The 25,039-nt window shown below is 34.3% G+C and overlaps 1 protein-coding gene across 1 annotated transcript in view; it reads right to left on the minus strand.

The window, feature by feature from the left end:
* Positions 1-25,039, minus strand: part of LOC149805381 (uncharacterized) — a 68,437-nt gene that overhangs the window by 41,246 nt on the left and 2,152 nt on the right. Inside the window, exons 3-6 of the mRNA XM_089949857.1 lie at positions 18,724-18,801; positions 10,368-10,526; positions 9,318-9,449; positions 2,285-2,508 (exon numbers count right to left, since the gene is read on the minus strand). Coding sequence (XP_089805983.1) covers positions 2,285-2,508; positions 9,318-9,449; positions 10,368-10,526; positions 18,724-18,801 — 593 coding nt within the window. The remainder of the gene's footprint in view (positions 1-2,284; positions 2,509-9,317; positions 9,450-10,367; positions 10,527-18,723; positions 18,802-25,039) is intronic.

The following is a 25,039-nucleotide window of genomic DNA, read 5'->3' on the forward strand; positions in this document are numbered from 1 at the left end:
ATCACGACATTAACATTGTACTAACTGAACAATAAAATATTGAGTTTCGACGTAGACGTGTCACGAAAAAATGTCGTGTGTTTTTGAAAAAAAGGAATCTTGTTTGGTGGTGTATCAACAGTTAGTCTAGTTCCCAAATTGTGGACTACCAATTTGGCAAGATACTATTAAACACCACTATGGGAACCAGACTCATCAAGAAAACAAAAAGCAGTGACGTAATACACAGATTTTTCGCGTACACGTGATGGTTGTTCAAACCAGTTGGAACGATCTTTCATATGTTGGATATTTTGAAGAAAGAAAATGTTATTTTAACAGAATAACGAACAACTTCATTAGAAAAAGCACATTATTAAAAATCATTATCGACGTGATTGTAAAATGAGGATTCAGTCATTAAACAGCCCAGTTCTCTAGCAGCGTTCCCCCTCCCCCAGTTTTCATGATGTCAAAGTGATTTTTTTTCCTCCAATCCTTGGAGGTCCCCCGGTAACTCGTGCCTCATTTATAGTGTGGTCTATGTTTGTGGACCCCATTGTGTGCGAGTTATCGAGGGAGAGGTGTATATGGGCAAGAGTTAAAGAAACTTTAAATTCCAAAAAATGACTTATTACAAAATTACAATTACATTCTTCTATCCTTCACCTCTTATCAACTGCTGAGTCTTCAAACCACCTCTGATATTCTTTATAAACTCCAATGTACCAAATCTGGTTAAAAAAAAAAACATTTTCTTAAATGTCTAATTTAACATGTTTGCAAGATACCTGCAGTATAAAACCTTTGATATTTAACCTGATAACATGGTTAGAAAGATAATGAACATGTCTCAGACAATGTCAAGACATGTCATATGCTATGTTGTAGTTAATATTTAATTGATCTGGACGGAGAATGAAGTTATTTAAGTGGTATCATTCAATTTTTTTTCTAATTTATCCAGAAACCGGGTTCAATAAAAACAAAATGTCCATTCATACTTTTTTAATCAGGGCTTGAAAATTCCACTTGTTCACTTGTATTTACGAGTGGTGGTTGACAAACGGAAAGTCACTTTTTAAAGATGATCATCCAAATGGATGATTTTTTTTATTTTATTTTTGGACACAGATTGTTTCATCTACAAGGTAGGATGAGCAAAGTTGATGCTGGCTAAGTATTAGTTTCAAGTCACCTACCCTGCAAGGCAAATAGTCAATGAAACTTTTCAAGCCCTGATTACTCTTAACAAATTGCACAGACCCAGATCCACCTGTGTATTATGCTATGGTAAATCTGGGTTTATGCAGTTTGACTTGGTGAGTAAGTGCAGTAAACTGCTCATGTCAGACAACTTTTAAGTTATTATTTTCAGTACAGACCCTGAAAATGGTAATTTTACAAATGAAATGAGAATTTAATACAAAAAGACTGCAGAATGAATGCAAACAATAGTGAATTAACACAAAATAAAAAAGGGGAGAGCAAATGCAAAATAGAGAACAATGAATCATAAATAAAAATGTAACAAAATACAAAAGAATTTCATGAATGAATTTCAAACTATTATTTTAGGCTGCTGCTGCATTTCCAGTCAAAAGCATGATAATCCAGAGTCAGTTTTCCATCCACTTACACAGTTTTTCACTCCTTGTAAGCCCTGACATTGTTTTCCTCAAACATACATAAAAACTGCCACTGATATGATGGTATCATCACCAGTACTTAACGTTTTACTACAGCTGCAGTTATGTTCTTATTCATTTTAATTCAATGCACATTTTATCTATTTTATGCATTTGCTATTGTATTAAAGCAAACTTTTAATTAGACAAAACACAAAAGCAAGAGTTTTCTTTATCACTCTCAAAAATGGAAAACCATGCTTTAGAATATGCTTTATCCTTTTAAAGGAATGATGCAATAAATGCAAACTTAGAATACATATCTGAGACTGTACATGAAAAAGTTCCAAATGCATTTCAAATATATGTACACTCAATTGTATCCCATTTCACTTATTTTATTTTGGACAATATATCAATGACAATATCATCAATTTAAAAAGTGATAACTTCTGTCAATTTTAAACTTTTGTATTTCTTTGGATAAGTTCAAAGCGTTTTTCTCAGAAATTCAGGCAAGTTTTTCAACAAATACATACTTTTCTTGGATAAAACTAACGTTTTTTTTAAATCAAAGCATTTTAATAGCAGCCTCTCAACTTCAAGGATTTTTCACAGTGGTATCAACCAAGCATTTGTAAGCTAACATGGGTTTTTCTAGCTCTTAAGACTTGTACCTGGGTGCTGGGGTGAACTTTTGGGCAAGCATCTCCAGTAAATCATTGAAGTCTGAGTTTCTCATCAGTTCAGCACGAGTCCTGCCATACCCTTTCTCCCCATTCACAATGCCATCCAGAAAGGTATAAAGGGAACGTGCACCATGCAGCTGTAGGAGCTCATAACCATGGTACAAACTCATGGCCAGGGCAAAGTCTCCTTCCACTGCACCATAATGCTGTCTCTGAAAATACATGAGACCTCCTTTTTATTGAGCTTGCCTCTATTTACCTAAGGGGAAAACTTCAACACTGAGGTATGGACATACCAATGGATGGACATGCACATGGATGACAAAATGATTACTGTAATGAAGGGACTCAAAGAAACTTCAACAGTGGCTCTATACTCTATTACTACCTTTAGAAAGATCATAAAGTTTGATGATGTTATTAGTAATTCAAACTATATTTGGTAAAAGAGAATGGACACTATGCCATAGCGATGGAGAGATCTCTGTAAATTAATCCAACTAAAGAAACCTTAATTTAACATGCAAATCATGAGGAGGAAGTTGAGCAAGGAATCCAAATGAAGTGGTGAAGTTGAGCAGATTTTGCTTCAATAAATCTCACAACAACATTTTTTCAAGTGCCAAAGTCCTTTTAAAGTTATAAGCTAATCATAAAAGCAGGCCACACTGATGGATGGATATTAATTCTGTGAAGGTGAGCAATTAAACTTAAGCTATGCTAATCTACAGAGTCAGACAGTGTGTACCATATTAGCTTTCAATAAATAAGTTGTTCACATGTTGTATAACAAACTATGCTGTATGAGCAAACAATTGTAAAGTCAGGGTATACCATTACTCCTAACCTGAAAATCTTGTAGACAATACAATCTGGATAAGATTTAAAGAAAATATTTTGTACATTAAACATACATCATAGTTACATCTCCCCAATGATGATTCTACAACTGGATCAAGTATACCTACAGACCTGACAAGGATAAAAGTAAATGAGTTTATTTTCCTTTTGTGTGAACTTGACCCAGATAAAGCTAATCTTGACCTTCAGACAGAAGGCATGGCTGTGACATATGACACTGCATCTAGTAATGATGTATAAATGATGAGAGCATCTTGAAAATATTTTCATTGATTAAAAGTTTGTACCATGACAGAATTATGTTAGCCATTGATTTATATTTTCCCCTGATGTAACCTTGACTTTGGCTGAAGGTGTGGCTGTGGTATATAATATGCCACAAAGTCAGGGAATATAAATATAAAACAATGCCATCAAAAAATAGTAAATGTCTTTCCTGTGGATTGCCAGACAGATGAAAATCATTATATATTACCAAATAAGTTAGAAATGATCACTGGGGGGTGGGGACCATTGACAAGAATGGTACAGTATGCTTTTGAAAAACCAACTGATAATACTTATCCCATATACCAGAATAATTAATTGTGGCTTTAAACCTCTAGTAAAGTTTATTTTAAACCAATATTTTTTGGTTGAAAAACACAATATTTGTGTTTACAAAACAAATTATGATCCCAATGCATTCCAGTAAAAAAAATTGAGTTCAAAATAAAAAAGAAACAAGAAAATTCAGTTTTTTTTCTTCCTCTGCCTACCATGTTGAGGTCATAAAAGTTCACAATAACGAAACTTAATTATGACTTTTAGATTGATCTGTGAAGTTTCTGGGCAGACATTGAAACTAACCATTGCAGTGCCTTATCTTAAGGGGCATTATATGAAAAATGCAAGAAAGATCTATAAAAAAACAATGAACTATGCCCCTGACTTTGAAGATAAAACCTTGATTGTAATACATGGGATTTGAAACAAAGAAGCACAAATGTATATTATAGTTTATCCCTTTACCTCAAACAGCTTCTATGATATAAAGCAGGGGGGAAAAAAACCAGAATCCCTCAAATGGACTAATGTTCTAATTTTCCAGAAATTCAAGATACGACTATTTCTTCTTTTTAAGTGCTGAGAGTTTAAACCATCTGATATTCCTATGTGATAAGATTTTCAAATTAGCCACTGTGGAAGCCATATTGGATTTAAGATTAGCAAGATATTCATTTAGGACTAACAAGACACCATTAGAAGACTTTTGGTTAAAAACCCATTGTCATATGACCATCCAGTCTGGAGAATTAGTGAAAGATTTTCAATATGTTCATTAAAGCAGCCACATCTGAGGTCAGATAGGCACCATTTTCATTCAGGACCAATTAAATATGATATTTAGTATTTGGGGTGAAACCCCATGTCAATATGATTTTCCATTTAGCAGAAGTAGCAATAACAAAATTTTCCAAGATGTATGCTGAGGTGGCTATACTGGATACCTAATCAAAATTATTTTCATTTAGTAAAAACTTAGACAACTTACAAGATTTTTAGTATGACCAATGTGGTGGTCATATCAAACACCAGATTGGCACCACTTTTATTCAGGACCAAGTAGATATCATAAAATGTCTTTGGTGAAATCCCTATGTTGATATGGCACCACTTTAAAGATTTTCAAGATGGCCACTGTGGCAGCCATATTTAATGTATAGGTGGCACCACTGTCATTTAAGACCAACAAGACATGAAAGAAGTCTGGTGGTGAAAATCCAATATCAATATGACTTATGATCTAGAAACAGTAGCAATGACAAGATTTTCAAGATGGACAATATGAAGGTTATATTGGAATCAGATTGTTACAATTTTCATTTATGACACACTAGACATCATAAGACGTCTTTCAGTGAAAATCTAATGTTGATATCCATTCTCGAGAAGTAGCTAAAATAAGATTTTCAAAATTGCTGCTGTGGCTGCCATACTGGATGTCTGAATAGTACCACTTCCATTTAAGACCAATCTAACCCTAGAGTGAAGGTGTGTGTGAAGTTTGATAGCAATCTTTCATGTAATTTACACTGGCTGCTTGTGTAGGTTTAATGCCATTTTTCAGCACATCATAGACTATACATGGTGGCCAGTATATCTGATAGAGGAAGTCACCAGGAAGAACCACCAAACCATGGCAAGCTACAGATAAGAAAAACCATGCTGGCCAAATTGACTCAAACCCAGGCATACAGAACTAAGATGTCAGTAATCACTAGTAAATGTGAGCACCTTAGAGTACTCTTGCACCCAGGACTCCTGTAATTTAGGAGCTGTAGTCATAACACACTTAGAGTACTCTTCCACCCAGGACTCCTGTAATTTAGGAGCTGTAGTCATGACACACTAGAGTACTCTTGCACCCAAGACTCCTGTAATTTAGGAGCTGTAGACATAACACACTAGAGTACTCTTCTACCCAGGACTCCTGTAATTTAGGAGCTGTAGTCATAACACTCTTAGAGTACTCTTCCACCCAGGACTCCTGTAATTTAGGAGCTGTAGACATAACACACTAGAGTACTCTTCCACCCAGGACTCCTGTAATCTAGGAGCTGTAGTCATAACACACTTAGAGTACTCTTCCACCCAGGACTCCTGTAATCTAGGAGCTGTAGTCATAACACACTTAGAGTACTCTTCCACCCAGGACTCCTGTAATCTAGGAGCTGTAGTCATAACACACTTAGAGTACTCTTCCACCCAGAACTCCTGTAACTGAGGAGCTGTAGTCATAACACACTTAGAGTACTCTTCCACCCAGGACTCCTGTAATCTAGGAGCTGTAGACATAACACACTAGAGTACTCTTCTACCCAGGACTCCTATAACTGAGGAGCTGTAGTCATAACACACTTCAGGCATACCTTTTTGTGATGTTATGAAGTCTAATTCATTCATTTCAAATTGCTTGAAATTTAAATAATGAAAAGGAAAATTGTAATAGAAAAATCAACATATATCAAACATGATACTGACATTAATGCTAAGACCAGAAATGTGGTTCACAACACACTAATGATGACATATATATATACAAATTGCATTACTTAATCTGAAACAGCTCCAAAGTTGAAGACTGGATGAAAAAAAGTATTGAGAAAAGTATAACATACTAAGCCATGACCTTAAAGATATGACTCACAATGTGGTAAAACCAAGTTGTATACTGTAGTCTCAAACAACACTAAATGAACTGTGATGGTAAACATAAAATATTCAGCTGTGACCTTGACTTTGACGGTAGGAAGCTAAATGTGGTACATGACACACCTTCTAATGATGATACACCATGTTTCATCTCTTAATCTCAAAATTGCTTGAATGTTATAGAGTGGAAGGGAATGTGATGAAAATATAAAATACTGACCCATGAACATTCCCATGAAGATAGGACCCTCAATAAGGTACACAACACAACTTCTAATCATGATACATAAGTATATCAGTTTTCATTCTGTAATCTCAAATGGCTTTAAAGTTAAAGAGTGGCAAGAAAAGTGTGGTGGAAAATTTTAAATATATGAGTTTTTGTAAACAGGCATCCCCAATGTGGTACACAACATGCCTTCTAATAATATTAAAATTCATCCCTGAATCTCAAATGGCTTTAAAATTATTCAGTAGATAGGATACTGTGATAAAAATAAAAATACTGAACCATGACCTTGACCTGCCCTAATGCCATATGTGACACACCTTCTCGTGTTGATGTATAAGCATTTCAAATTTCATCCTTTAATTGCAAACAGAGTCCAAGTTATTGAGTATGTAAGAAAGTGTGATAGAAAGGAAAACCTGGGACTTTGATCTTCAAGATGGCTACCCCAATGTGATGTGCAACACACACAGACACACACAGACGCACACAGATGATGCACAAGTAGACTAAGTTTTATCCATTAATGTCAAATAACTTTAAAGTTAAACAATGGAAACCAAAAATGTATGATAGTGAGACAGATGGACTCATGGATAAATAGACATGCCAATGCTATGTCCCTCGCTTTTTAACAAAAATAAAAACATTTGAAGAACTCACAAAAGGACACCAAAACTCAATCAGGTCATCTACATATGAACTGGTCAAGCAATTTCTGAGTAAGTGCTTAACATGAATTACATTTCAAAGGTATAAAAGACTGATAAAACATGAAAATAATTGTTTAAATGGTGTTAAAATTTAAATAGGTCAATAACATATGCATATAAATATGCTTATTGAGTTTCATTCAAACCAGATCACAAAAATGTTCACAAAAAGAAACATCCAAATCTGTGGATAAGCAAATGGTAGCAAAACAGTATGCTCCTTTCCGTTATCAATGTGGAGGGCACAACAACGGGAAAAGGTTCACTTTTGCTGGAGGAACCTGCAATGACATACCCTCCAGGTACACCATGGACATGCATATCTCGTTCTGTGAAGAGTTAACGGAGTTGCAATCACTATTAATACTTGAAAAATGCAACCACATTTGATGTTTTCATCTTTACACATATTGTTCAAATTATTTAAAGATGTCCACACATAAAATGCTTTTGAAAAGCTAACCATTTAATCAGATTTTTATACAATAGTTTTTATTTGTAAATTGCTTCTTGCACTGGAGACTTTTTCAGATGTAGAACAGTTTTCGGCTGTGTGGAGGTTTCATACTTCGTCATAGTTCCACAGTTAACATTTTTTTTAAAGTTTTGAACTTTAAAAGGATAAAGAGAATTTTGTTTTCTAATGCAACAGAATGGGGTTTTAATTTTCTTTACATTACAAATTGATTTAAGCCAATTAGGTGTTGAGCAAAGCAAAATCATACCAACTTTGTTTCATTAAAAAGAAACAGCTGTTGGAAAAAATGTATATCATTATGTGCCCAGGAGAGAGAGAGAGAGGGAGGGAGGGAGGGAGGGGGAGAGAGTGAGTATGTGTGTGTGATTTGGATTTTTAGCATAGATTTTAAAAAATTTCAGTTATATCGCTTTGATGTCACCAATGTGGCAGTTTATAGTGATGTCTAGCACTGAGGCATCATGTTGCAGACATAGCGCATGTCCAACCCAGTCATATTATCTTGACACCAGGCCGACCATTCCTAACACTAATCTCTTAATGCTGAGCACCTAGCGAGGCAGCTGTTAGTACCATTTTTATAAGTCTTTGGTATGACTCAGCCAGGATTCTAACCCAAGACCAACTGCATTGAGGTGGATGCTCTAGCCACTAGACCAAAGGAGTGATCCATGCCCAGAAGAAATGCATAACTTAATGTGCCAAGTTTAGGTACTTTGCATGTGTGTGCACATGTAGCACTATTTATGAATTTGTGTGGTTTCAAAAGTTCCATCTTTGCTCAAATTATTTAAGACCACATATATTTCTTCTGTATCTTTTATTGAATTCATGAAATATATATCATCACAAGGATTACTTTTGAGAAAAAATAATTCATTTTTATACAAGCTATTACTGTCAAGCACATGACGTGAATTTCAGTTACTGTCACAAAGTTTTCAATATTTGTATGGCTTACAACCAATGATTTATATAAAAGACAAATTAAAAAGTGATAAATTTATCCAATAACAAATAATTCCAGCAGAAGAAACCAGAAACCATATATAATTGCTTATAAATTGAGTTCAACTGCAAACTTTACAGACTCAGATCTGCCATTGCATAATGTGCTGGCAGATATGGGTCTGTGCAGTTTGTTAGGAGTAAACAGCAGAACAAACAACATATACTCTGGTATGCATGCACATTATGCTATGGCAGATCAGGATCTTTGTTATTTGCAATTTCACTCGTCTTATAAGTGAGTACATACAGTACCTTATTTTAGGGTGCAAAGCAAGAACATTTTCAAAGAGTCGAAAGATGCAATGTTCTAATAGGAAGGGTGAGAAACCACATTTCATTTGGGAGATACGTATAATGTACGACTACAAAATCTTAATTTGACAAGAACTGTCTCACTGGAAAATCCTGTCCATGCATCATTATATACCTATACTGGCAAGACCAAAAACTGAGTAACACCTGCCATTCTTAAGTAAAACTGAATGTATACAATTCATAACAAGAAGAAATATTCATTCCAAAGTCTAAATTTACCGGCAATCTCTCTGGTGGATTCTGGCGAAAGGCCTCTCTAGCTTTCAAAATCTGAAACTTAGACAGGCTTGTGGTATCTCGGTTATATAACACTCCTTGTCTCTTTAATCTGCTTACAAAAACCTCCAGTATCTGAAACACAAAGATGCCTGATATATTGTTTTCATTATAAATATTTCTCTAAAGTTGCTCAGTATAATGTCTATTGGGAATTTGTTACTGAAACATCAATTTCAATGATCTTTAAGTTTGTACTCAAGAAATACTTAAACTACTTCATGTGTACACTGATGACTTGTATAAAGCAGTTAAACTGATTACAGGGACAAACACGCATATAAAATAAGACCACATATGTATAAAGATAAATGTCCAATTGCAACAAACATTAATGCAAATTTAGCATTGCATAAAGACTACCTACTTTGCAGCAAAACTCATCTTCAAAGAGCTCTGTTTTAGAAAGTCAACTGTCATGAAAAACCACTGTTTTGGAAAACCACCTTTCATGAAAGGCTACTTCATTGAAAGGCACAATATTTCTGTTATGATCATTAATGAGATCACCTGTCCTGAACGACCACTTTGTGCTGGCAGATGGGCTTGTCTATCAAGACAGGTATAACTGAACTAGAATAATATTTACTTTGTTAAAAAATTCTAACAGTAACTTATTAAATTTGTTTTAAGTTGTTACTTTTAGCTTGTGATAAAGTACTAAAGATTGAAAATGTTTTTGGAAAAGCTACCATTTTCAGCTGTTGCGTTAATATTTGATTCCCAATGACAACAGCATGGAAATGTGATATAGGTTATAGTGCCCCACAAAACAATGTTTTATAAAGTGATTTTTTAGTAAGTACAGTCTCATTAAGTAAAGTTGTTAAATGTTTGCTGTTCCATATAGATTCTTGAAGGTGGACTGGTTGGAGACCTGTTAGATCTTTTAGACAATATTGGTCTCTTTGACCAATTTTCCTTATCAAAACCAGATAATTTACCTGAATGTCAACATAATTATAGGTACAACAAAGGTACAACTGTTATTACCTTTATGTATGTTACTTTTACACTGCTTAATTCATCTCCAAGTGGAATAACAATTTTCTCCACCTTCCGCTCATGGGAGAACTGGCGAATATCTGGTGAGTCCTCGGTCCGTAACTCAATCTGGGATATCAACAGGTTATTTATGACCTGTTGCACTGTCTAGTAATAAAAAGGAAAAGAAGAAGAAAAAAAAACATTCATACATGTTGTCTACATGCCAATTAATCTCATCTTGATGCTGCATGTATAGCACAAATTGTTAACACCTTATCAATTTATCAGTCACAACATGATATTGCAAAAATGAATGCCATCAACATTTACCTTATATATTGTAATCTCTAGAGATCAGCCAATGCTAAACTATAACTATCCATATTAAAAAAACCTGATCTGGAACAAAACTATCAACTCTTAGTTCCATAAAAAAATACCATAAAAAAACTGCATGCATAATGCTGTTTATTGGTGCTAACATTCTGTACCAAAGATTATAAAAAGAGAACTGAGAATGGAACATTGTACACCCACCCCATCTTTCATAGTCCTTAATATATGCACTAGTAGGGTATGGTTCAATCTGGGGATTACTGACCATTGGGTCTCAATAGCCTCAACCTTTGGTCAAGGCATGCTGTCTTGAACTTTAATCTGCAGAAACCATTAATTTCTTACCTGACTTACCACAATTAAAGTTATAGTGCAGAAACCATTGTCACAGTTACCTCAACTGATTGGTCAATAAATCTGCACAATAAATCAAAAATGAATGATGGATGGGCCCATAGGAATACAAAAATGGCTGGATTGTCAGAGGATAAATTGTACAATATGTACACTTTGACCGCAATATCAAATAGGCCTCATCCAAATCTTAATATAAGGCCTCCACAAATTTAGTCCAAGGTATGAAGCCTGGAACTAAAATTATTATGTAAAAGCCATTTTTCTTCTTAGAGTCAGTGACTTTGACCTCTAACATTCTGACCCTAAAACAATATATATACTAATTTCTTACTAAATGTTTAAGCCATCTACAAACTTTGGCAAGTACTTCGTTAGCAGGTCAGTTTTAATGCACTTTTTTACACGTTAATGGTTATTATATGCCAAGGAAATGGAGGTTACATACTTTTCCCAAGGTCAACCTGGTGAGAAGAACCCTCCGTAATGAAAACACCCATCAAATGTCTTAATTGTACAAATAAAAGTGTCAGAGAAACTAACTACAGTGTGACTCTGCTATAACACGGTAGTTGGGAGCCATAAAACCTGACCATGTTATAGACCGAACCATGTTATAAGCAACCAGGTCAGTTAGCACAAATTTGGGGGCGGGGGAGGAGGAGGAGGAGGTGTGTGGTGTGTAGGTAAAAACTGGGGGCAGTAAAATACGTGCTTAATTGGTACAGTTACCATCTTAAGTCGATGCATATTAAATGGGAAATACATCTGTAGTGAAAACAGACAAGGCATATATAATATTGTACTTTATTTAGAGAACCATGGATTGGTACATAAATGTGTATACTGTTTATATATACCTGTCTTATGTATAGCATGAATAGAGTATCAACACCGTGTACTCACCCACGAATCTCATCACATACATTGAATCTACAATACAAGTAATTCCATCGAAAAAAATCCACACAGATTTAAAATATTCAATAATTTTGTCACAGGTCATATAGGTCCGAACTCTATGGATAAACATAGCACAATCACATAACGAATGATGAAGCACATTTGGTTTTCAGTACGTCCCAAATTGGTAAAAGTTAGTTTGCATGTTAAGCTGCCGTTGGTAGCATTCGTAAGCACAAACTTTTTCCCTGCAAAAAGGAAACTTTCATGGCACAGTATACGTGTTCCAGTCACGTTGGAAAATGCAAAAATCCATCAGATTCCATTGCTTTTATTTAAGTTTGGTACTGACTTCTCTGAAGAAAAGTTCTTTGTTTTTATTGAAGATTGTAGTCAGCATTCCTTGATGAAATGTGCATGCATTATTGAAGTCACCGCTAAAGGCCAGCTTTAGATAACCAAACAAATACCTGTTTCTTATTGTGACGGCAACATCAAATAATTGTATTGCATGATTGAGACTGATTTTTTTCGCATTTACTTAGTACGTTTTATAACAGTCAGTGTTTCAAAGGTAATGTTTTCTTTGAAATTTCAGCGAACTATTTTATCTGGTTACATTTTTAAAAAAGGAACTGGCCATAGTTTGTTCAATAGTAGCTACAGTTCCTCCCTGCCTATTGAATAAACCAACAAGGAAGATTCTTAAAAAAATTACATTTGTGGTTGCAGAGTGATGCTGCCTTCCACTCAATTTAACAAAGGGTCAACAGACAAAAGAGACGCAGGTGTTCTGGTCTGATGACAAGGATTAGTACAGAACATGTGGGTGTTCTGAAGGATTTAATTCTGAGTGGAAAGAAGAGGAATTTTACATACCATCCACGCACAAATGTCAGTCTATGTAAATATGGTAATTACTAGCAAGCGGCTGAAAATATGATGAAAGATAGATTATGCAATAATGCCTCATCTGGTTGATTCCCGCTGCCAGAAATGCCAACAACAACAAAAAAGCAGATATCTCACAACATACAGTACTCATGCTCGATGTCAACATAAGCAGATTATGATATAACAATGCACTGTTAAGATGGTTTGTCCATATGGACAAAGAAATTGTTTATGTAACGAGAGATAAGTTTCAGTGCATTTTATATAAGGTTTGCGGCTTCCAATTCATGGGGCCTTTGAATTTCTCCACTCCAAACCAATGGTTGTACATACAAGTTTAAACAGCCAATAATGTCACCAATTTAAATAAATCGCCAGATGTTATATTTTGCCACCAATTAGGAAAACAAAATTGCAGTTTGCAACATTGGTGAAGCCCTACGCGATCCTAGAATAAACATTTTATGCTTTATTTTTCATGCTTTTAGGAAGAAAAAATGTTTTTTTCGTGTACGAGAAAAATACACATAAAATTTCAGGAGCCACTCCACAATCATCTTTGTATTATTCATGCGCAATCCCTTCCCTAAAATGATAATAAACTTTTTAAGGTTTTTCTTGTACTTTTCAGAAAGATTTTTTTCGTCTGCGAGAAAAAGACATGTATTTAAAATTTCATGAGCCATGCCATGACCGTGTTATATCCGAATTTGCGCTAAAATGGAGAGTGCTATAGCAGGGTCACACTGTACATAGTAACTAGTAATTACCAATATAAACAAACCCCCACAGTTTCAAGACAATACATAAAATGTGTCAGAGAAATTGAGCTGAAGCAAAAATTTATGTAATCCTTGGAGCACAAAAAATAGGTCCATATGACCAACTTTGTCTAAGATAAGTAGTACCTCCTAAGATGAGAACACATGTCAAGTTTCATGGCTATATATATATTAGTGTTTGAGAAACTGTGCTTAATGTAATAACAATCTTTACCCACTACATACAAAATGCCAGGCATCGAGTACTGAAGCACAATTTCAGCACAGGTGAGTGTGTGTAAAGTTACGATCTTCAGTTACAATACAGGAATGTGTGCATGCAAAATTACAATCTTCAATTACAATACAGGAGTGTGTGTGAAATTACAATCTTCAATTACAAGACAGGAGTGTGTGTGAAATTACAATATTCAATTACAAGACAGGAGTGTGTGAAATTGCAATCTTCAATTACAATACAGGAGTGTGTGTAAAATTACAATCTTCAATTACAAGACAGGAGTGTGTGAAATTACAATCTTCAATTACAACATAGGAGTGTGTGTGAAATTACAATCTTCAATTGCAAGACAGGAGTGTGTGTGAAATTACAATCTTCAATTAAAGTACAGGAGTGTGTGCCAAATTTGTATAATCATATATTCCAAGTCTGATCAAAGTCGTCAAATTTTAAAATTTAAGCTCCTAAGCAGTAAGATGCTCAGCCAATTTGAAGCGCATCACCTCATTATTATATATAGGTCTAAGTCATTATAAAACTCATCAGAGATCTTGATGATATTAGCAGTTTTGATTAAAATCTGATAATAAGTGGTAAAAAACTCATGTGTGATTGCCTTTTTAATATGCTTGAATCTTGCTCAATCCCAAACACACAAGTTATTGATGATAAAAGCATATACTCCAAGTCTTATCAAAAATCAAATCAGAAATATGGCATCCCAAATGGTAACAAGCTCTGCCAATCAGATGCAAGCTCACAAATGTAGTATGCATCTATCTTCCCCAATACAGAACTGATTAGAGATCTTGACGATACAAGCAAATATTCCAAGACAGATCAAAGCCAGGTAAGAAATACTGACACCAGATTGGTAACAAAGCCTACTTGATACAATAAAAACTCAGCCTACTTGATATTATATAAACTAATTAATGCATGGTTCTTGCTCATTATCAAGCTCAACTTGAAGATATAAGTAAATATTCCAAGTCTGATCAAAGTCAGGTAAGTGTGGCATTTAAAGTGGTAACATGCTTGTTCAATACAATGGAAAATAATCTCATTCTACTGATCTCTAATTTTAACTCATCCAAGATACTGATACACAAACCTATATTCCAAGCTTTATCATAATCTAAGAATAAACATAGCAGTGGTAACATGCATCTGTTAAAGTAAAGACAACTGAAAACAAACACAGGACCACATCACAAGCCAATTTGGCATAACATTAAGAAAGCTAATAAATAACAACCTAACAACAAACTCTAATCATTCTGATCAAGAATACATCTTGTCATATTAACAAATATAACTCTCATTTATTTTGGCAATCAAATATTTGTTGTCACTGTTTTTGTGGACTTAACGCCATTGTTCAGCATACGATGGGCTATACATGGCAGCCGGTACATCTGGTGGAAGAAGTACCTGGAAAGACCCCTGGAAGAACCATCAACCCATGGGAAGCTACTGGTAAGCATTCTCACATACCCAGAGACATGAACCAACACAGAGAGAGGAGAAATGTCAGTGATCTGTAAAGGCAAATGCCGATGATCACTCTGCCATTCAGGCCCCTAAAACTTTTGTGGTAATTCAAATATCTGCCAGGAGCCACTATTATAAATAGAAATACATACATTTATCAAGTTTATTGATTATACCATAAACAGAGCTTGAGAAATAAATTTCAAACAGAAAATTTAATCCAAGCTAAAGAGAGTGAAATATGTCATGGTTTTATAATGGGGTATAGTATTTGTGCATCCCTTCAACAGTTCTATCATACCAGGTACGCATGTACAGGATGCAAGAAACCTGATCTAAACAGACACACTTAACCAAGAATATAAAACTACAGTTCAAGTATGTACAAATTTAGTCCACTTATCACTGGTAAATGGAAAGAAAGTGACATGACAAAAAGTCACAAATATACATGATAGAAAGTCAAAGAACAAGAAGTCATAATTTGAATTATCATAGTAATGGTGGGTATGCAGGACAAAAGCAACTGGACTTAAAATCATACTTCAAATTTCACACATTTACTTTTCAAAAATGTATTAAAATCATTTTTAGCTATTATTCTTAATTATTACTATTAATGATCACGATGAACTGATGGCTTCACAGGAAAAGGGTAACTGATTAGCAACTGAAATATTAAGGGCAAATTGTAAAACAAGCATATAACATTGAGATCATTGAGGTTTATTTAAGGCTTACTCTTAGGCTGGAAAAGGTAGCTTTGATTAGGATATACAGATACAATTTTGGTTTTAATCTCTAATTAAGTTTGAAACAAGATAATAATCAAATTAAACCTTTTTTTTGCACTTAATGACTTTATCTTCCATAGCTTCAAACACAAGTCTATAAAATAAATATAAAAATCCAAGGTTTTGTCAAAGATGTCATTCCAAAATGGACGTCTATTACTGTATTAACCATTTAAATTACATCATTAATGAACTTTTGGATTAGCAGTGACATTTACAAAAATGTGATTTTTTTATAGTACTTATGTATATTCTTATTTTTTTACAAACTGCTATAAAATATTTTAAGAAATCATATGGCTCTTACATGCAAAAAGTTCTATATGCCAAATCATCTCAATAATACTAAAAAATATTGGTCCCAAACATCACTAAATTCCAATAAAACCAGATAACGATGACATTTCATCACATTATCAGCCATGTAATTTGCCCATCAAATTGAGAAACCCTGCCATTTTGTGTGTGTGTTAATCTACCCAATGTTGACTAGATACATCCATAGGTCAATAGATTTCAAATAAAAGCTGGAACACAAGATCTTGTTGTTGTTGTAGGGTTTAATGCCACTTTTCAGCACAAGATAGGCCATACATGGTGGCCAGTATTAATGGTGGAGGAAGAACCTGGAAAAACCCCGGAAAGAACCACCGACCCACGAGAAGCTACTGGCAAGCTTTCTCACATAACCACATTAGCCGAATCCGAGAGTCGAACCGACGCAGACAGAGGTGAGATGGCAGTGATCCGTAATGGTGAGCGCTTTAGACCACTCGGCCACTAACACAAGATCTGATGATGCCACTGTTGTAAACATAATAAGTTCACACCACACTGTGTCAGACTGTCTTCAACCCAAGTTTGCATTTCAAAGTATTCTAGCACCCCAGCAGATCACAAATATTCACTTGTCAGAGTCTTATTTTTATCTAATCCATGCTTTTTTCCAGATCCACTTAAAAAATATGGGCTTACCTGTCTTCATTCCCTCTCGAATGTGTGCCATGTGCAAAAGATGTTTTATGATTAGCCACTAACAAAATTTGTTGAATATATCAAACCTCTACTTTTGAAACACTCCCGAAAAAGAACACAATCACCAGAGACTTTATTGATTAAATCAATGGGAGGCAACCCTTAATTCTAAACTGAATATTTGAATGTAATTTAAACCTAATATCTTCATTATTTCAAAAAAAGGTTTAGGTCAGATAGCTTTTTAACAAATCATTTCCATCCTTTCAAACTTAAGTTAGATTAGAAAAATGGTGACATTTATGATAAATGGCAGCATTAGGGCTTTAATTAAGTTGTGTTGTTTATATAAAAACCAGCAAAATTGCAAAATTCATGGCGTGACTATGTGATTATTTGTTCTACATGTACCTCATAATTGTGAAAATTCAAATTGTTACTTTTTGTCCTGAGACTTTCTGTCTTACAATCCTTATCACAATTCTGAAGGGAAAGATGCTATAAAACTCAAGGCCCTAGAAATGATAGAGATGCAGTGAGGCTGTAGATGTTTGCATATGTTTAGATGCTGGAAGTGGTGGGTCCAGGAATCCAAGAATCATTTTAATGAGCGTTTCTCATGTTAGAGTCAGTAAAAATAAAAGTCCATTGAGAATAAATGGAGAGTCCTTTCAACAATTATAATTCATTCAATTATATTTGGTCAAAACAGTAACTACCTCGGAATGAACATTAGTTTTCCTCATGAACTATATGTATCTTCTACTCCACATATCTGCTGCCATTTTTTTTTACATCCATTTACAGTTTTCTGCAATCTTTTTATCAACATTTTCTTTTTCACAATAAAAAGCCACATTCTATGAACCTGTAAATGAAAGTCTTATCAATTCCAGATTTATATATTGGTGCTGAGTACTCTCCCTACCTGTCTCAACATAACTCCTGGTCAATTTAGATTTTCCTGAATATGGTTGATATGGAATGTGGAACTTTCACTGAAAATTCATAAAGGCAGGCAACTCTGCACAAGTAGTCTTCTTAGTGGACTCACAAAAGTCCCATTTATTGGGGGTACTCACCCATAGATGCATTTCAGAACTGGGCATCATTTTCATATGAAATGAGTTAAAAAAGATTCCTCTACATATATTTTTCAAAAACTGACTTCCCTGTGTACTACGTATGAGTAAATGAAATAGCCTTTATTATTAATTTTAAAATCTTCAATACATCATTTTAGTATAATTATGAATGTCTCTTGCTTCTCCCTGCTTTACCTGGCAAAAGAAATAATTTGTCCTCATTTTTGAGGGCCTTTGATGGTCTCTGAAAGATATACGCAGTGCCTCAAAGTGTGTCTGTGTGGTGTTAGCAAGGTGGGAGACATTTATAAAGGAACAGTTGCATGACATTGGATTAAATATGTCTTGTCTTAAATTACTGAGATATGCTGTTTCACTTTGCAATTTAAATGAGCTCTGATACACATATAAACAATTTATGTCAATGAGCACTTTGTTATGAAAAATTATTTGTGCTGATCCAAAAACATTCATTATAAAAATATTTTACACTGTTGTAAAGGAAAGTGCATATATATACATCACCTTAATGTCACTTCCTGGTGTGGCACTCAATGCTAGAACACGAAAGTCTTGTGTGTACTTGACCAATTCCCTCACAACCTGAACATTGAGAAAGGAAACTAACTTTTAGTGAAGTCTTGCAAACAACAAATAGGTCTAGCAAAATCAAAACAAGAGTCCCTACAAAAGACTAAAGGTCTGCTGACGAAAAGAATCTGGAATCCAAGAAAAAAGCCAATTTCTCCTGTCCTTTCCTTATTTTTAACTGCTGAATATTGAAACCATATCTGATATTCCCTTAGATAACTTCTCTTGTTAATTTTGCCATATTAAATAAGAAATACATGTAATAAAATACTCTGAGCATAATCTAGACTTTTTCATTAAAACCCTAATTGCAACTTTTATCCTTTCAATTTCACAATGGTTGTTCATAGATTAATCCCTTTGGTATGACCATGTCAAGTGAAAAAAAGGTTGACTTTCACAGTTGGAAAATCCTAACATTTGAGAAGCATCACAATTCCATAAAGTCCTCTTTGGCAAAAATGGATCTTCCTTAAAAAAAATTGTCTGAGCTAACAGTGTACACAATCTGTCCACTGACTTTTAATCCTTATATAACATTATTTGCTTTAAGCCAAGAAGAGTTAATGGAACACCATTCCAATTAAGACTGATACACCATTCCAATTAAGACTGTTCAAAATTCTCAAGCAACAATGCATCTATAGTTGGCAATGCATAAATCCGAGGATAAAAACTCATGGACATTGTAAGAATGGTATTTACAGTACACAAAAATTAATAGGTGTCAAGTCTTTGAAAAGGAACAACCTATCAGTCATTGTGTTGGCAGCTTGAATATTTGGACTAGGTCTGTGGAAGCCATTCTGCTATATACAGGCGATGCCAGAGCTAGTAGCCTCTTTTACCATCTGCTAAAACACCAATGTGTCCAATTAAAAATTCAAAATCAGACTCTATATTACTGACTCATGTGTTAATTGATTTCTCTCAAACGTATTTTACGAACTAATTCTGTTTTAACTTACACAGATGGAGCAAATTTGTGGGTGCTATTACTGTCAAATTTGAAATTCTGTTGATTGCATGGTACAACTACTCACATATGTTTAGTCTATTTATGGGATTTTTTTGTCATTTAGAAATCAGAGCTTCTGAATATGTATCTTTCATTATAAATGATCAGAATTTCTGCCATGTGATATCCTCGCTATCAGATGATATCATATGAAGGCTTTATTTGCATTACAATATCACCTATTCAGTATTCAACCATCAATATGTAAAAAGAAATCAATCCACTGTATACATACTCTTAAGTTAGAAACTTTCTCTTTTTATCTAAATCTTCACCTGTTAAATCTCCTTACAATGTAAATGTACACGCTAGCCGCTCAGCATTAAGAGGTTTGGTTAGGACTGGTCGGCCTAGTGTCAGGATAATGTGACTGGGTGGGACATCATGTTACATGTCTGTGGCATGACACCCCAGTTCTAGACTTATTAAGTTACTGGCTTATTGATGGAGTGGTGAATCTCTGTTATGTATATAGTGCTGCTAATGGTACTGTTTCATGGCACAAAGTATATACAGCAGTACCGCATCATCATCATTATCATCCAAATCGCATTGTTAGCACAAATAATCACATACTGGTGCAAATAAATTAAATGTTTTGTTGTTGCTTCAGCCAATAGTGTCATTTGACTTCCAGGAGGTCCATTTCTTAATGGCTTATTGATGGAGTGTGAAGCTCTGTTATGTATATAGCTATGCTGGTGTTCTGCGCCATTTACATTTAGAACAAATTAAATATTGAAACAAGTGCTAGGTCAAGAAACCCATGACAATGCCATCAATGGAATGATAACATTTTTTCCAGATAAATACTAGTATGTAATGCTAGAGGTCAAAAGAAATAATTTTCATTGAAAACCACCTACTTAAGTATTTTAGTGAAAAATTCTTATGTTCATACTGTAATACTTTCACTCAGGAGAAGCCCTAAATAAAAAATTTCAGGATGGCCATCAAGAGAGCCATTTTTGTGTTTAAACCAGCATCATTTTAAAGAAAGATTTTTTTTTTACAGCAATCTTTAGTTTGGCCATCTTTTTAGGAAATGTAGCTGTTAAAAAGTTTTGTAAATTTTGGTAAATCACTTTGACATCATTTTCATTTAGGACCAACAACAAATAGTGAAAATGTTGTAATTAAAGCACCAAGTTGATATGACAACTCCTCAAAAGTAGTAGTAATAACAACAGCCATCATTGATAGAACCATTTTTATATGGATCAACTCATAAGAAGTCCTTTTGTGATAGCTCCAAGAAGATATAACCATCCATTCAGGAGGACTAGACACAACAAGTCTTTCAAGATGGCCACCAAAGTGGCCATACTGACCATCAGATCAATGCCACTTTCGTTTAGGAGCAAGTTAATATAATAAGAAGTCTTCTAATAGAAATCCCATGTCAAAATGACTGTTAAAATTTTCAACATGCAGGCCATATTGGCAGTCTAGCAACACTATTTTCATTTAGGAACACTTGGATGAATGCCTGTGCATGAACCCTGATCTGTCCTCACATAATGCCCTGGCAGAATATGGTCTAATATATTCTTTTTGTTTTATTGACTCCTGCTAACAAGCAACAAAGACACAGCTCTGCCAGCACATTATATGATGGCATATCTGGGTCTGTGCAGTGTGCAGCTGGACTGGACTTAGAATGAGTATACTATGTACTATAGGCAATTCTGACATGCAATTTACAATCCATTGCTTAAAGGCATCAGAAATTGTTTACTAATTCTCATATAATCTAGATCATGTTAGTGGAGCTCATCCTCGTGAAAATATGCGAAGATATAATCTTCTTATTTCTATTTATTAATTACTTCTGCTCACTCTGCTACATTTATGACTACTGTGTATATATTGCTATTCCTTGCATGCCATCCTGAGGTCGTCATCCAATAAACCATGTCAGACATGCCCTGTGAACATGACAAAAGCCAACCAATGATCAACCCATGTCAAATAACTACAGAACAGGGCACAAGTTCCAACACATCTAATGAATAAGTTCTTCTAAATATTTTAGCACTGACAGCCCTATCACTTCAACATAGAACCATTTTTTAACAGCTGAGTGCTGAAGTCATCTACAATATTCTTGAGCAATCAGACTTTTCAAATTCGCCACTATGGCATTCATATTGGTCATAAGATCAGTGCCATCTTTATTTAAGACAAACTAGTTACCATTAAAAGACTGATGAAAAATCCATGTTAATATGACCACCCATTCAGTATAAACAGTGACAATATTTTCAACATCTTCATTGTAGCAGCCATATTTGAGATCAGATTGGCACCATCTTCATTCAGGATTAACTAGATATCATAATTAGTGTTTTGGTAGAAAAAACCCATATCGATATGTCTTTCTATTTAGAAAGAGTAGCAATAAAAAGTATTCAATATAGCTGCAATGGTGGCTTTTCTAGGTGTCACGTCATAACCATTTTCATATATAATGGCATGGTGCCCATAATGGATGGTACCAATATCACAGAGAACCAACTAGACAGCACAGAAAGTCTTCTTGTGAAAATCCCAAGTTAATATGGCCATCTATTCATGATTTACAAGATGGTCACTATTGGATATCTGAGCAGCACCATTTTCCTTTAGGAACAACTAGATCTTGGGATGAGTGTGTGTGTGTTTGTGTGTAAAGTTGCTGCTGTTGTGCGGTTTAATGCCATTTTTCAGCGCAAGATAGGCTATACATGGCAGTCAGTATTAATGGTGGGAGGAAGAACCTAGGAAAACCCTGGAAAGATCCACCAACCAACGAGAAGCTACTGGCAAGCTTTCCCACATGCCCACATAGGTAGAACTCGAGATTCAAACCGACACAGACAGAGGTGAGATGGCAGTGATCTGTAACGGTGACCTCTTTATACCACTCGGCCACTCGGGGCCCCGTGTTTAATATTTTATGGCAATCCTCCCATAAGCTCTTCTGATCTATGACCAGTAGAGCTAAATATCATATTTTCTTAATAAACATTTTTAAAAGTTGTGAATCTAAATCAAAGTTGGCAAATTTTTTACATTTTTTAACTTGATTTGTGCTTTTGAATAAATAAGAACAGAGCAAAGCATTTATGTGAGGGTTTTTTATTTACCACTAATACGTGGTTTCATATGTTATGTCAAGTGATAATTTATCTTTAAGCTTTAATTACTTTAAGTCTGCCCATTTTGCTTATAAATCTAATAGTAATTGGCAGATTTCATGCTAGTGTTTGTTGAAAAGAGGCTCTCAAAAGTAATTCAGAGTTGAATTGCTCATAAATATTACTTATTATATATGTTCATGTGTTACAGTGGAATAAAGACAATTATGACCTAAAACATTTGTTTGTAATTATTAATTTCCTCTGTCATTTCTGAAAATATTACATTAGAAATGGATCAAAATGGGACATTACTCGTTGCTCATTGAAAATGCATAACACTATGAATGTTTGCTACAAACTTAGAGTATTCTGATTTCTAACCTGTAAAAATTGTCTTGCTGGTTGGAAAAATGTTAAAATTTTTATTTCGTATCACCCCACTGTTACACGTGATACGTCTGTCAATTATGTAAAGTTCAACATCACCTATCATAATACTTTCTGTAAATTAAATAGTAAAATGTGCATTGTGTCTGAATAATGTCTGAATAAAGAAAACTTAAAACTACTTTTATATATCAACATTTGACAAATTTACATATTTACAACAAAAAAATGTCTGTGTCTGTCTGCTTTCACTGTTATGTAAGTAAAATTTTGGGTTCTATTTTTACCAAAAATCCAAACAGTTGCACATGGCATTCAGTTTGCACATGGTACACTTGCTATCCAGTTGGAAAAAAACCATCATTGTACTAATCAGAGGTTGTTTACAGCTGTAAAAAACCATCATTGTACCAATCAGAGGTTGTTTACAGCTGTAAAAAACCATCATACAACCAATCAGAGTTTGTTTACAGCTGTAAAAAAAAACATCATACAACCAATCAGAGGTTGTTTACAGCTGATAGAGGATGCTTGCTGAAGATGTCCATAAGAATGTTACATAACTTATATGAACAGGTAAGTTCCATATGTGACAAAAAAAGAACTCTTTAAATGGACAACAAATAAACTAAATATAAACTGTTTATCTTTCATTAGAGATACATGATAACCATTAAAATTATAGAATTCAATGAGGAAACACCAGTATTTTTTCTGAACTCTCAAGATGGTCATATATGACTGACATTAAAAAAACAACCACATGTAACATTTATGGACTGAAAGTATTCGTCCATGTTACCTTGAGTATAAACAGTTGTAATGTTAAGAAACATAACTCAAATTCTATACCAATTTATCTAACTGACATGCCAGAAAGAAGTCCTAATATTTTACATTTGGTCTTTCTGCAGTACAATCAAAATTTTTATTTCTGACCAACCTATAAAATAGCAGTTAACTTGATTACTGTTAGTGATTCTTGTGTATTGTTAATTTAAGAGGACAGCACTAACATCCACCATATGCTGAAATAGATACCGCATTCCCAAGTAATGATTGTGTATCATTTGATTATTAGCATGTGCATCTTGCATAATATTTATGGAACTGAATTGGCAGTCATAGTAATGTGATTCTTGTCTTTGCCTAAGAAAATTACATAATTCCATGTTGCTATGATTAAAATCAGATTTTGAAAGAATTTATGTTGAGTACTGTCCAGAGACTTTATAACAACAATAGCATCAGATCAGCAATAGGAACCAAAATGTTCCCTTTGATATCAAGTGCTTATTTAAAAATCACCCTAAGCAAGTTTGCATGCCACAAAGCATACATAAAACCCAAAAGGAAAATAAAGAATCAATATAATATATTGCCAGTGAGAATAATGGAACCAAATATAAATGTAGGACTATATCGAAATTTGGAAGTACATACCTGTACTAATATATAGTAGACCCAACATACTAAATAATTAATACACTGTACATAAATATTTGTTTTCAGATTGCATCACAAGTACCAGTGGCAGCCAAATATTTCAAGAAAGTTGGCAAATTACAGGGCAATGAAGAAACTGAACACAAAATATTATCAACAGATGTGGTGCAGCTACTTTTAGCACCAAACCTATAAAGTGCTGACTCATAAATATTTTACGAATTTTAAATAGAGAAATAAAGTTTTGCTTGATTGCCCATGTTACACGAGTTATATT

The sequence above is a fragment of the Sinohyriopsis cumingii genome, chromosome 2, assembly GCF_028554795.1.
Source record: "Sinohyriopsis cumingii isolate HCF-2022 chromosome 2, ASM2855479v2, whole genome shotgun sequence".
In the NCBI taxonomy this organism is placed as follows: Eukaryota; Metazoa; Mollusca; class Bivalvia; order Unionida; family Unionidae; genus Sinohyriopsis; species Sinohyriopsis cumingii.